The sequence below is a fragment of the Gnatocerus cornutus genome, chromosome 4 (assembly GCF_029298725.1).
Source record: "Gnatocerus cornutus isolate USDA-ARS CGAHR chromosome 4, icGnaCorn1.1, whole genome shotgun sequence".
Lineage (NCBI taxonomy): Eukaryota > Metazoa > Arthropoda > Insecta > Coleoptera > Tenebrionidae > Gnatocerus > Gnatocerus cornutus.
Window position 1 is genome coordinate 16,884,885 of NC_142236.1, and position 12,132 is coordinate 16,897,016.

General features: G+C 30.8%; 1 protein-coding gene across 1 annotated transcript; it reads right to left on the reverse strand.

Moving 5' to 3' along the window:
- Positions 1–1,400: 1,400 nt before the first annotated feature.
- LOC148176468 (acyl-CoA Delta-9 desaturase-like) lies at positions 1,401–11,797 on the reverse strand. Its single transcript, XM_088035113.1, has 5 exons — positions 11,704–11,797; positions 2,321–2,451; positions 2,059–2,264; positions 1,828–2,010; positions 1,401–1,650 (listed from the first exon to the last, which is right to left on the reverse strand). Exons 1-5 carry the CDS (start codon positions 11,795–11,797, stop codon positions 1,401–1,403), a joined length of 864 nt encoding a protein of 287 aa, XP_087891239.1.
- Between the last annotated feature and the right edge of the window lie 335 nt (positions 11,798–12,132).

Here is a 12,132-nt window from a genome sequence, read left to right on the forward strand (position 1 = left end):
TGTTAAATTTTAAATAGCGAAGCCCGTTGGTTATTTTTTTTAAACCTTTAAGTCTGTTTTTTTTTTCTAAAATTTTCAGAAAATTCTTCATTTTGCCATGCGTAATTATTTGTATCAGAGTTTCAAAAATCAAAAAACACAAAATATGAAGTTATTTTAAAACTTTCTTTGCTAAATGTTAAATGACAAAATACAATTAACTAGGTGGCCTTCGGAATTCTGTAAAACTCGCCTTTTTTGTTTCATAATCTAACAAATAAACAATCCCAAATTAATATTCAACGCCACGGAAAAGCGAGGTCCACGAAAAAAGCGAGTCTACAGAATTCCGAGGGCCACCTAGTTCAATACATAAATCCTCTCAAATTTGCCGTAGAGCTCCACAATTTGCACAAATTATGATCTTGAAATGGGGTGTTCAAAATAAATGAGAAGTAGCTTTGTACACACGTGTTTATTAATTGTACCAAAATACAAAATTTTACAACAAAAATTATTTTATACATTTTATTTCAAGGCAATCTAAAAATTTCCAGTTTTTCTATTAGATCTTCAAACTCATGCAATTTTAATATTGTCACAATAGAATTTGCAGCAGTTACTACTCTCATTATCCTCATTAGTTCTGCCAAATTACAAACTTTCGAGCAAGAAAGACAAATTTTTTAAATTTTTACTTTTAAAATGAACCAATAATTTTCAAAATTTCGTTTTTCATTTCGTAACTCTTGTAATTTAAACGTTATAGAATAGAAAATAAAATTAACAAAATTAGTTTGTTTCTCCGGACAATTGGCACTCGTTCGCTTCGCTCACTCGTGCAATTGATCGTCGAAAAAACTACTCGTCTGTCGGAAAAATTTCCGACAATTTCGAGCCCACTCGTTATATTATTTATGAAAATACCTTTCGAGAAAGAGATTTGATTGGTTGAAGTAAAACCGTTTTTTTTAATACTAAACATTGTTTTACCCTTTTTTTTGTGCAGTTTGATTCAAATTTAACATCTGCATTCGCGGGTCCTGCGCGAGTTCTGAGACATCCCTGTATATTCAAAATGAACCAATAATATTCAAAATTTCGTATAATTCTCGTAATTCGGATGTTATAACAGTGAAATTTGGACGAGTTATTACTGTCGACACGTCCATTAATTGTACCTAAATACAAGATTTTAGAACAAGGAATAGCAATTTTAAAAATTTGAATAAAATCGGTTTTATAAAATTGATTGCGATGTAGGTACATCTCCAGATTGTGAATTTGGCTCATTTTGAATTGAATTGAGCTCGAATTTAAATAACTATTTCAGGATGGTAGCTAGATTAGTAGCAATTTCCAAAATGAAATAACCAAAAAAGTTTACTTGCTTTTATATTCAAAAATTTAGTAAATATCTATTACTGAAGCTTATGCGACCCATCACCATTCATCAAAACCGTTTTCTGAACGAACTCCTTTGAAGAAGTTTTCAAATCGTATGCCAATCCCAATTTTGCACACAGATCTATGAATAAAATTGTAACATTCGCTCTGTAGTTCTCCAATTCAGCTGCTTTATAATCCGAAGGAAAAGTGTGATGGTAGTTGTGCCAACCTTCACCCATTGTGAAAACAGAAACAAACAGACTTTCAGTAGAGTTGATATTCCTAAAACAGTTCAAAATTATTATTGGCATCAATGTTGTACTTAATAAACAAAAAACAACAACTTTTAGTTACTTTCATTTTATCAAGTTTGCTGAAAACAAAATTGACGGATTTGTCACCACTGTGCAATAAATAAACCGAAGTGTTACCAACACACTTTTGACAATATCTACTTACTTATTGTACGGTTTGTTCCCAAACATGTGTGCCACGCTATTAACCGTCCAAATAAAATTCAAAGTTAACATGTATCTTGCAATGCAAAGCATAAAGCTCCAATAAATTGTTTCATTCCAACAGAAATATGGCACCGCCATTGGCAAAATGAAGCCGAGTACCAATTTCAAAGCAGAGAAATGCCTAAAAATGTACATGATTTTGAACAAAACAGTTATTTAGTTTACGAACTTTTGAAAAAAGACAACAACTGGATCTTCCAAGATGTCTCTACAGTCAATCTGGCGACTTTTTTCAAGTAGTTTTGGGTGCCTTTTCATCATGAGCCATCCGACGTGAGCAAAAAAAAATCCTCGCTTTATATTGTGGGGATCAGCATCCGTTTCACTAAATTTGTGATGAAGTCTGTGATCTCGAATCCAGTCATAAAAGCTGTTCTAAAAAACAAAAACTCAAATTTAAAATGTTATTTCGCCATCTTCCACATTCGTACCTGTCCTGTCGTTGTAAACAATATTGCCAAAATTATTCTCAACGGCAATCTAGCCGTGTACGATTTGTGAGTCCATAACCTGTGAACTCCTGCCGTCACTCCAAAAGCTGAGGCCACTCCAAGAAAATAATCTAAAAAAGTAACTAAAAATATCAAAAAATTTTATTTTTTTGCAAATTACTCCAACAGAATGTTTTCCAGTGAGAGATGTTTGGAAGTGTTAATAAGGCATATGAAGCTAGAATATGTGCGAAAAAGATTGCTGTAACATTAGTCCATTTTACGGGTGTTTTAAAGTATCCCCAAAGTGTTTCATAATTAGAAGCAATTTTTGTGTCTTTTTGACTTTGTGAAACTTGTGTTGTCACAACTGGCGATAGGGTGTTATTGGGAGGCATTTTCGGCAACTGAAAATAAATAACACAATAATAAATAACATCGCCTATTACTAAATTTACCCTTTTTTCTCAGCACAAGACTGAGTATGACGAACTTCCTCAAAACAGCTTTATATGTTGAAAATTTCCCTCAAAATGCAAATGCACTCATTTTCATCAAATCCTAACAATAAAGCTACCTATAAATTTTAAATACATTTCTTTTAATAAAGAAAATGAATCGAAACAATGGAATTTGATGGATTTTAGAATTTCATGTTAATTCTAAATGTAAAGAATCAGTTTAAATTAAATTTGATGTAAAGTTTACGTAACTTCCTTAGTTAGCAAACAATGACAAGAGGCGATTTTTACATGTCAAAATTGACAACTTATAGTTTATTTTTTACTTTTGCGGCCGTTCTAGTTCAAAAAACTGTATTGCAAACTGCGAAAATATTATCGCTTCAAAAAACCTGTCCTATTCTTCAGCAGTTCTACACGAACTGAACCTGACACATTAAAAACTAAAACATCTTGCAGAAACATAATTTTGTTAAAAATCGAATATATAAATCTTAAATTAACCAAAACCATGAATGGTTGAATTGTTTGCTTCTTGATACTTTAAATAACCACCTTCTTTTAACTACACTTTCGTTCATCTATTTTAATTAAATTTTTCGCTTCACTTATATTTTTTTCACTCAAAATATAAATTCCAAGAATTTAAAATTAGTGGACAAATCAGTTTGAACTATTTACTTAACACATCAGATACTGAATACATAAAAAAGTAATTTCATAATTTGTTTTTGAATTAAAACTTTGTTGAGAAAATTTGTCAAACCCGTTACAATATTTTAACAAAAGTTGGCAAAACTGATTGAAATCTGTGGAGTTAAAAATTGATAATTTGTATACAAAGTAACAAATTGTTAATGCAGTTTTTGCACTAATTAAAGTTAAAAGATATATTAGAGAAATACTGAAAATAAATGTCACAGGTGTGACAATTGTTAGATCGGACTTTCCAAATTTGATGATTTAAGGCTTAAACATGTACACACAGTTGGTTTTAACAAGTCCTATTAAAATGCTCACACGTTAAAGAAACTTTGGATGGTATGGGAGGCACAAATAAACGTATCGTTCACAGAAAGGTAATCAACAATTCTGCTAAGCATTTCTTCTTGAAAGCAAAAAATCAATTAATAATATAAATACTTTGTATACTGGTGAATTCAAAGTCAAAATATCTGAATCAACTAAGTAAAAATATTCAACCAATCAATACCAAATATCCAACAATATCTCATATTTTGTCCAAATAAAGAAGTTAGTTTAGAGTGGATGTAGGTACACTGGCGGCCTTTAATTTATGTCTAGAGGATATAAGTACACTCGACCAATTTGTGAAACCGAAACTGGGGGTTGTGGACGCCTTCGCCTGTGTAAAATATGACTTACTTTGTTCAAAATGTTACAAGCATTAATAAAATTAGTCTTTCTGCAACAATATTTTCATTTTTTGGCAACGTTTATTTAACAAGTTTTGCTTTGTCACGCCCGTTACAAATGTATGTCACACCCGTTACAGTTTTCTAAAAAATACAGTGCACAATTGAATTGGTTATTCTAATATAGAAAAATGTTATTAAAAACAATAAATTTAATTTGTACGCGTCACACCCGTGACACCACAAATTAATTTGCTGCTCTATGATCTGCAATCGTAACTTAACAAATTTTATTTAGATAATTTGCAGCACTTTAACCTACCTGATAACAGTGTACTTTTGCTTGAAAAAGCTCTTAGTCGTAAATAAATTAAAAAAATGTTGTCATTTTATCACACCCGTGACATATGGAATTGCTGACTTTGCAATTTTGATTTTTTTTTAATAATGTATAATCTAAAAAAACTATAAGGCTTGATTCTAGAAACAGAAAATAAGAGAAATTTTAAAATTTAGTTCTGAAATATAGTAAAGACTAAACGAAATTTGAATAGCAGAAACTTAATCCTTGATTAAACGATATAGTCTTAGACTAAATAAAGGTGTCCCAGAACTCATGACCCAGAGAACAAAGGGAGGTGCCGACAACAATACAGATGGTAAATTACAAATCAAAAATTGCTTAAGTTTCATAGTATTCGAAAAAGGATAGAAAATTAACAACCAATCCCGGAAGCTTATTCTAAATACCGAGTAAAATATCCTAGGCGACGAGAGTGCAATGTTCATCTGACCAATGAAAGATAGTTTGTGTCATAGTTACCGATTTTCAAGTTCTGTTCTGCTTCGGGATTGGCTACCGTTTTTTCCTCTTATCTCTTATATCTTATATCTATTCCTCTTATATCTTATTATTTTTTTTAGCTAGAAAACTTTTGTTTCGAAATTTTGGTTCAGAATTGTTGCCTCCATAAGCCTTTTTTCTCTGGATCACGAGTTCTGGGACACTGTATAATTCCACAAGTTTGATGGAACGAACTAAAATGACAGTTCTAAGAAAATCTTTTAGGTTACGTGGTTTAGCGACTTAATTAGTGAAATAGGTGACAACATTTCGGAGCTGAAAATTTACTGTCCGGAACTTTAATTGTTAAAAATTCGCACAATTTTAGACTTTGCATGGAATTCTGCGACAAATGGGTAGCAATAACTTGAGTATGTTTCACAAATTAACGAAATATTTATCGAACGAATTGTGTTCAGGATCATATTTAACGAGTTTTTTCAGAGAGAAATTGAAGTTCGAGATCTATCAACTGACCAAATCTTAGATCGGTAGGTTAAATAGTTTTATAGATCTGCTGCTAGAAAAGTTCGCGGTGGTAAATGTCAGAAAACAATTATTTGCAAATATCGGATGATTCCAACGGCAAAAACACCTATTATAAAAATTGTACTTTATCAAATTTGCAACAAAAATTTTTTTATAATATTTTATTTTTTTGAAATTTACAAGAATTTGTCGCATTTTTACACTCTCTTCAAAATAGAGTACTTTGAGCGCTTTTTTTATGACAGAATACATTGAAGAGGTCTCATCCACCAGAACTTTAAGTCAGCTTGGGTTAATAATAAGAATTTTGACATTGGGAGGGAAGGTATAAGCTGGCTTTTTTCCACTTGTTAACTCATGCGTTGTTTATAACATCGAATGAAATTAATCTTCTTCAAATTGAATTTTTTTGTGTATATTTTCTCCAAGAATGTCATATAGCTTTGAAGATCCAGAAAGAAATAAAATAGATAATTTGTATTGTAGGTATATCTAGGTTGACATCTCACACTTAAGCATTATTTTCATCAGATTTGAGCTAGATGAATCTTGGCAGTTACACCTATCGATGAGGACTTTTGACAATTTGTTTAAAACAATAAAATAAAGGCCTACACAAAAAAATCAGCCTTATGTGAATTATTCCGAGGTTCATGTTTATTTTGCTTAGACTATAATTCCTTTATTTGTAAATGCCCGATAAAAACTCGCATAGTTTTGAATTCCACATGGAATTTTGAGAATGAGCACCTATTACCCCAGTTTGCTCTGCCAATAAGCGAAACATCGACCGAAGTAGACCACCAAAAGCCAAAAAATTAATTTTTAAGTTTAAGCGTTTTTAATTCAAATATTTGTAAACGTATGTTAAATACTCGTACAGTTTTATATTCTGCATGAACTTATGCGTAAAATGAGCACAACAATTTAAGATCGCTTCGCAAATAAGCGAGGTATCGACCGAATTAAATTTAATTAATTCTTTAATATACAGGGTGTCCCAGAACTCGCGCCCCAGAGAAAAAGGGCTTATGGAAGCAACAATTTTGAACTAAAATTTCGAAACTATAATTTTTTAATTCAAAAAATAACCGGGATAAGACAAAAAAACTATAGCCAATCCTGAAGCTGAACACATACTAGCATCCATTGGTCAGATGAATATTTGACTCTCGTTGCCTAGGAAATTGGGATAGCCTTTTACTCCACTTCTCGAATAAGCTTTCGGGATTGGTTATTAACCTTTTATCAGTTCTTGAATACTATTAAACTTAGTCAATTTTTGTTTTGAAATTTACCATCTGTATTGCTGTCGGCACCTTCCCTTGCTCTATGGGGCGCGAGTCCTGGCACACCCTGTATGTACCTGGATCATAATTCTAAATTAAAACACGCTGCAGCGTGCGTATCTTGGCCTTTATAAAGCTACGATTATGGCAAACTGTGGTATGAGCATCGATGAGTTGAAACGTCAGGTGTGATGGAAATTTTCGAGTGTGGCTAGTGGCTATACTATACAGGGTCCGGCAACACTTGTGTCCACCCCCAAAATCGTCTTTAATTTTAAAGGTAAAATTTTGAAAATTTGCCTACGCTCACAGTTGAAAAGCGCTAGAAGCTGACGCAAATATTTGTTTTGTATCACTGATAGTTTTGGCGTCGCGACGCCTTAAAAATGTAATTTTTAGTTAATTGTGAGAGTTTGTGAAATCAACCCCTAATTTAATTTTTTTTCAATATAAATGTGTAAACAATATCTCAACTGTTATTTTAGATTCAATGCAATTTGTCATTAAAATTTGAGAAAAAAATGCGGTTTTATCAAAGTTAGTTTCCAATTTCATTACGTCAAAATTGGGAACTACGTTTACACCCATCTGTCAACATCTTGTGTCACAAATGACATCTATCCTTTGCCTCGCTTTAGATTGTAACAAAAGTGTTAATTGGTGAAATTGTCACTTTGTCGATGTAAATTAACGATTTCTGGTGTCCATAAAGTGCAACATTCCCGTGTTAATCAAAATTAACCTTTATAAGAGTGAATGAAGTGACTTGTGAAATGTTGGTGTAAACGTAGTTTGCCGCAGCGCTGTCAGAATTTTGAAAACTAACTTGATAAAACAGCGTTTTTTTCCCAAATTTTAAATACAATTTGCACTAGATTTAAAATAAAACCTCTGATATTTGCATCACAGTTATGTTGAAAAAAAAAATGAAAACGCGAATATTTCCGCAAGAACTCAAAAATCGCTAAAAATTATACTTCTTAGGCGTCTCGACGCCAACCAAACCATGATAAAAAACAAATGTGGACACAAGTGTTGCCGGACTCTGTATATACAGGGTGATTTTTTTAAAACGGCAGGCGTTGTAGAATTTTTATTTATGAACCGATTTTAAAAATTTAAAAAACGAATTAAATGGTTTTTAATTTACTATAAACTGATGATTTTAAAATTTTTCTAAATGTCTTAGTATCTTTTGGGCGACACTCAACTTTCTTATTTTAAATTGACACCCATATTTTTTTTTCATAATTTAGAAGATATTAATTTTTTTGATTCAGAAATGTGTAATATGTTCTACTTTTACAAAAAATATTTAAAAAAAATATCAAAAATGAAAAAATTTAGGCAATAAAAGTTAATAAAATCTAGGTGCGTGGTGTCAAATAACACAATATTGTTATTGTAATGTCAAAAAGCAGCAAATAACAGAAAGAACAAGTTTTCTTTCAACAAGATGGGGCTACACCTTACAATGCACAATGCATTTCTCGTAGGTGTCAATTGTGCAATAAAAAAAAACGGGATGGCGTTTCAACAGTATTTTAATTAAATTAGGTAGTTGTTTTTTCTGATATGTATTTATTATTGTCTTTTGTTATTAATAATTTCTAAAAAAAATGCCGATCCTTTCTGTTATTTGCTGCTTTTTGACATTACAATAACGGCATTCTTTTATTTGACACCATGCACGTAGATTTTATTAACTTTTATTGCTTATTTTTTTTTCAATTTTGATAATTTTTTTAAAAATATTTTTGGTTAAAAGTAGAACATATTACACATTTCTGAATCAAGAAAATGAATATCTTCCAAATTATGAAAAAAAAATATGGGTTCCAATTTTAAATAAGAAAGTTGACTATCGCCCAAAAGATACTAAGACATTTTGAAAATTTTTATAATCATCAGTTTATAGTAAATTAAAAACCATTTAATTTGTTTTTTAAATTTTTGAAATCGGTTCATAAATAAAAATTCTACAACGCCTGCCGTTTTAAAAAAATCACGCTGTATGTATATCAAGTGAACCCACAAATAATGACATTCTCCTACGAGAGATGGCGCAATTTAAAATGTAAATGTTACAGTTTAATTTGGTTTTTTATAATTTTATTTGTTTTACCATGGTGCTCTTGTGGAGTTGATCAATAGGATGCGCTGTTTTGGGGATGAGGTACAGTGGAGGTAGGTAGAATTTTAGAACGAATTTAAAGTAGAGATTCTACAATATACTCACATAAAAGAACAGAAATATAATTGAAGGGTTCGGGCGTAAAAAATAATTTTCGGATTTTCACGCAAAACATGTTATTTTATCCATATTTTTACGCGTTAGAATATGCCATAAATTATATTACAACTCCAAAAGCAGCTCTATTAAATATTAGTTTTTCATAATTATTGTTATAATATTAATTTTTAATTTTTTGAAATATTTTTCGGCTCTTTGTAACTTAACATGTTTTACGTTCGAACCCTTTAATTAAAGATTTTTCCTAGAGGTATCTAAGAATTTTAATTTCATAACATAAAAGTACACCACACACTATGATATTAAACATATTAATTTTTATACTTCTTTAATAATTTTTTTTACATTTTTACATTCATACTTAGAGCGTCAACGTTTTGTAAAATATAATAAAATATAAAATATAAACATCATTGTTGCTAACAACAATTATTTTCTTTTTTTGATGTTTTTGAAAATATTGATTTTTTTATTTTTTTAATGTACTTTTAGAAATTTTATCATAGACATCGTTTCACATATTTTCACAATTCATCAGCCTATAAATGCAAAAACAAAAGTGTTGATTCACACATTAATAACAATAGTTAGTTTCTTTGTTAATCTTAGAAAGTCATTTGACATTTCAGTGTATTATTTGATTCGAATACATTATAACAAGTATAAAAAAACAACAATTTTATATATTCTTTAGAAACCACATTTTTCTCCTTGTTGCTTTTTCATATGGCTAAATTAATTGCGATACAAATAAAAAATAAATTTTTTATTGGATAAATCAGAACATAATACATGATCCGGCAACACTTATGGACACCCTCAAAATCGCCTTTAATTTCAAAGATAAAAATTTGCAAATTTACATAAAATCTGACGAAAAAATTGTTTTTTATCACCGTTAGTTTGGCGTGGCAACGTATAATAATGTTTAGCGATTTTTGAGTTGAGTTGAGTCAAATTCTTTTCAGCATAACTGCGATAAAAATATATTAATTTTTATTTTAATCTAATACAAATTGTGTTTCAAATTTAAAAAATACCTATCAACTTTGTTTTGAAAATCATGACGGGATAATTGAAAACTGCATTTATGGTAAGAAGGTCAGTTTCAATTAACGCAGGCGTGTTTAATTTTTCTGGACCCTAGAAATTGTTAATTGACATCAAAAAGACCACAATTTAATTTTACGATTTAAAGTGAACTAAAGGGTTGATGACATTTGTGATACAAGGTGTTGACATTTGGTATAAAAGTAGTTTCCAATTTTGACTATAAATTTGAAAACTAACTTGATAAAACATTTGTTTCTCATCAAACTTTGAAAACAATTTGCATAAATTACGACTAAGATATTAAAAAAAATCAAAGATTGGTTCCACAAACTCTCACAAATCGCTAAAAATTACATTTTTAAAGCGAGTGTCACAGCTGCCAAAACTATTAGCTAGATTTTTCTGCATCTTGCACAATATTATGAAGGGAAGAAAATACAAACTGTAGCAACTTTAAATAAGTTTTTGTCTCAGTCAACACATGCATCTTTGGGCTAAAAAAAAACCTCCAGTCGAACATATAATTTTTTCTGCATTTCGTAAGAACAAGCTTTATAGAGTATTTTAATGGGCAATTGTATGAATCACACAGCGTGTTTGATGCAGTTTTTTGCCCGTAAGAAAGGAATCAATCAACAAGGCGACGAAAGCGCATTCTTATTATGAGATAGAAAAAATAATTTGAATTATTTCCAGACCGTTTGGGGACACCACTTCCTATAGCATAGTTTTTGATCGAAATGTGTCATAGTATCCCAGCTTTAATTATTTTTTTTCCGACTATTCTGTGCTACAAAGTGTATTTGATTGATCCTAATTTATGGTAAATATATGAGAGAAATATTTAAATAACTTGTATATTAGAAAAAAAAGAAATTATGGTAGATATTAACGAAAGTTTTCAAAAAACACACATTTCTTGAAAACTGTAAATTCAAAAATTATAAAAAAAAATCCCACATTTTTCTGAGTCTACAAGACAAGTCATATTAAAATTTGAAGTAAATCTAACCACCAGTTTCAAAGAAAACAGCTAAAAAGTACATAAAAACTAAGTTTTTTGAAATTATCTTCCAAACCGCAAGACAGATTTTTTTTAATTTTATGTGGTTTAGAACAAAATTTTACATCTTCAGGATTTTTTTCAAAATTTTTGAATTTACCGTTTTTGAGATAGGGGGTACACTTGAACCTTCAAGTAAAATAGTTGTTTCCAAATGCATTGCTGCTGTACTGAACCATCGCCGACTATCTTATACCAAGCCTGTTCAATTTTGATTTCTCCCCTTTGCAAAAAGTTCCCTCAAGGTCATCGCCGTACATACGCCAGTGACCCCAACGACGAGAAAACGTATCAAATTCTGGTGATAATTCTTTCATTTTGGTGACATTTCCGTCACTTTGAAAGTTGAAGTGATGATAGGTTAGGTATGTCGGGTAAATTCATCAAAAATTACGGCATCTGGAATGCAAGGAAAGCGATTTCTCCGAACTTCCATAAAGAAAACAGATCATTCTCTTCGCGGAAACGGCTACTAATCAGAAATATAAAATAAAAATCAAAAAATGGCCAGAACTGTTTCAAGAAATCGTCAAGAGTGGCGCTAGCGTACGCACTCCTCACGTACTCATGGCCTACTTCGCGGGAACAGATCTCGGAAGCTATTGAACAGGCTTGGTATAAGATGGAGTCGGCGATGACTGAACACATTGGTTGCTAAATCAACTTCATCAAGAGTTGTAGACGTCCAACAGAAAAATGAAAATAAAAAAGCTTCTACTAGTTATGAATTAGAAGCAAGAAACAATAGTAACCAGCTTAAAGCGGCGGGCTTTGAAATTTCAAACAATACTAATTGTAATTTTCATGTTCATTTATATTATAAATAAAAATTGGTCCTGACATTTCACTATTTCTTGTTTCCTAAAAAACTTTATCGTTGACCTCTTATTAATGTCGATATTAATGAATCAGTTTGTCTGAAAAAGGATGCGTTAATGGGTGTCATTAACGCTCTCTTTTTCATTATGCAGCTCTTTTTGTAA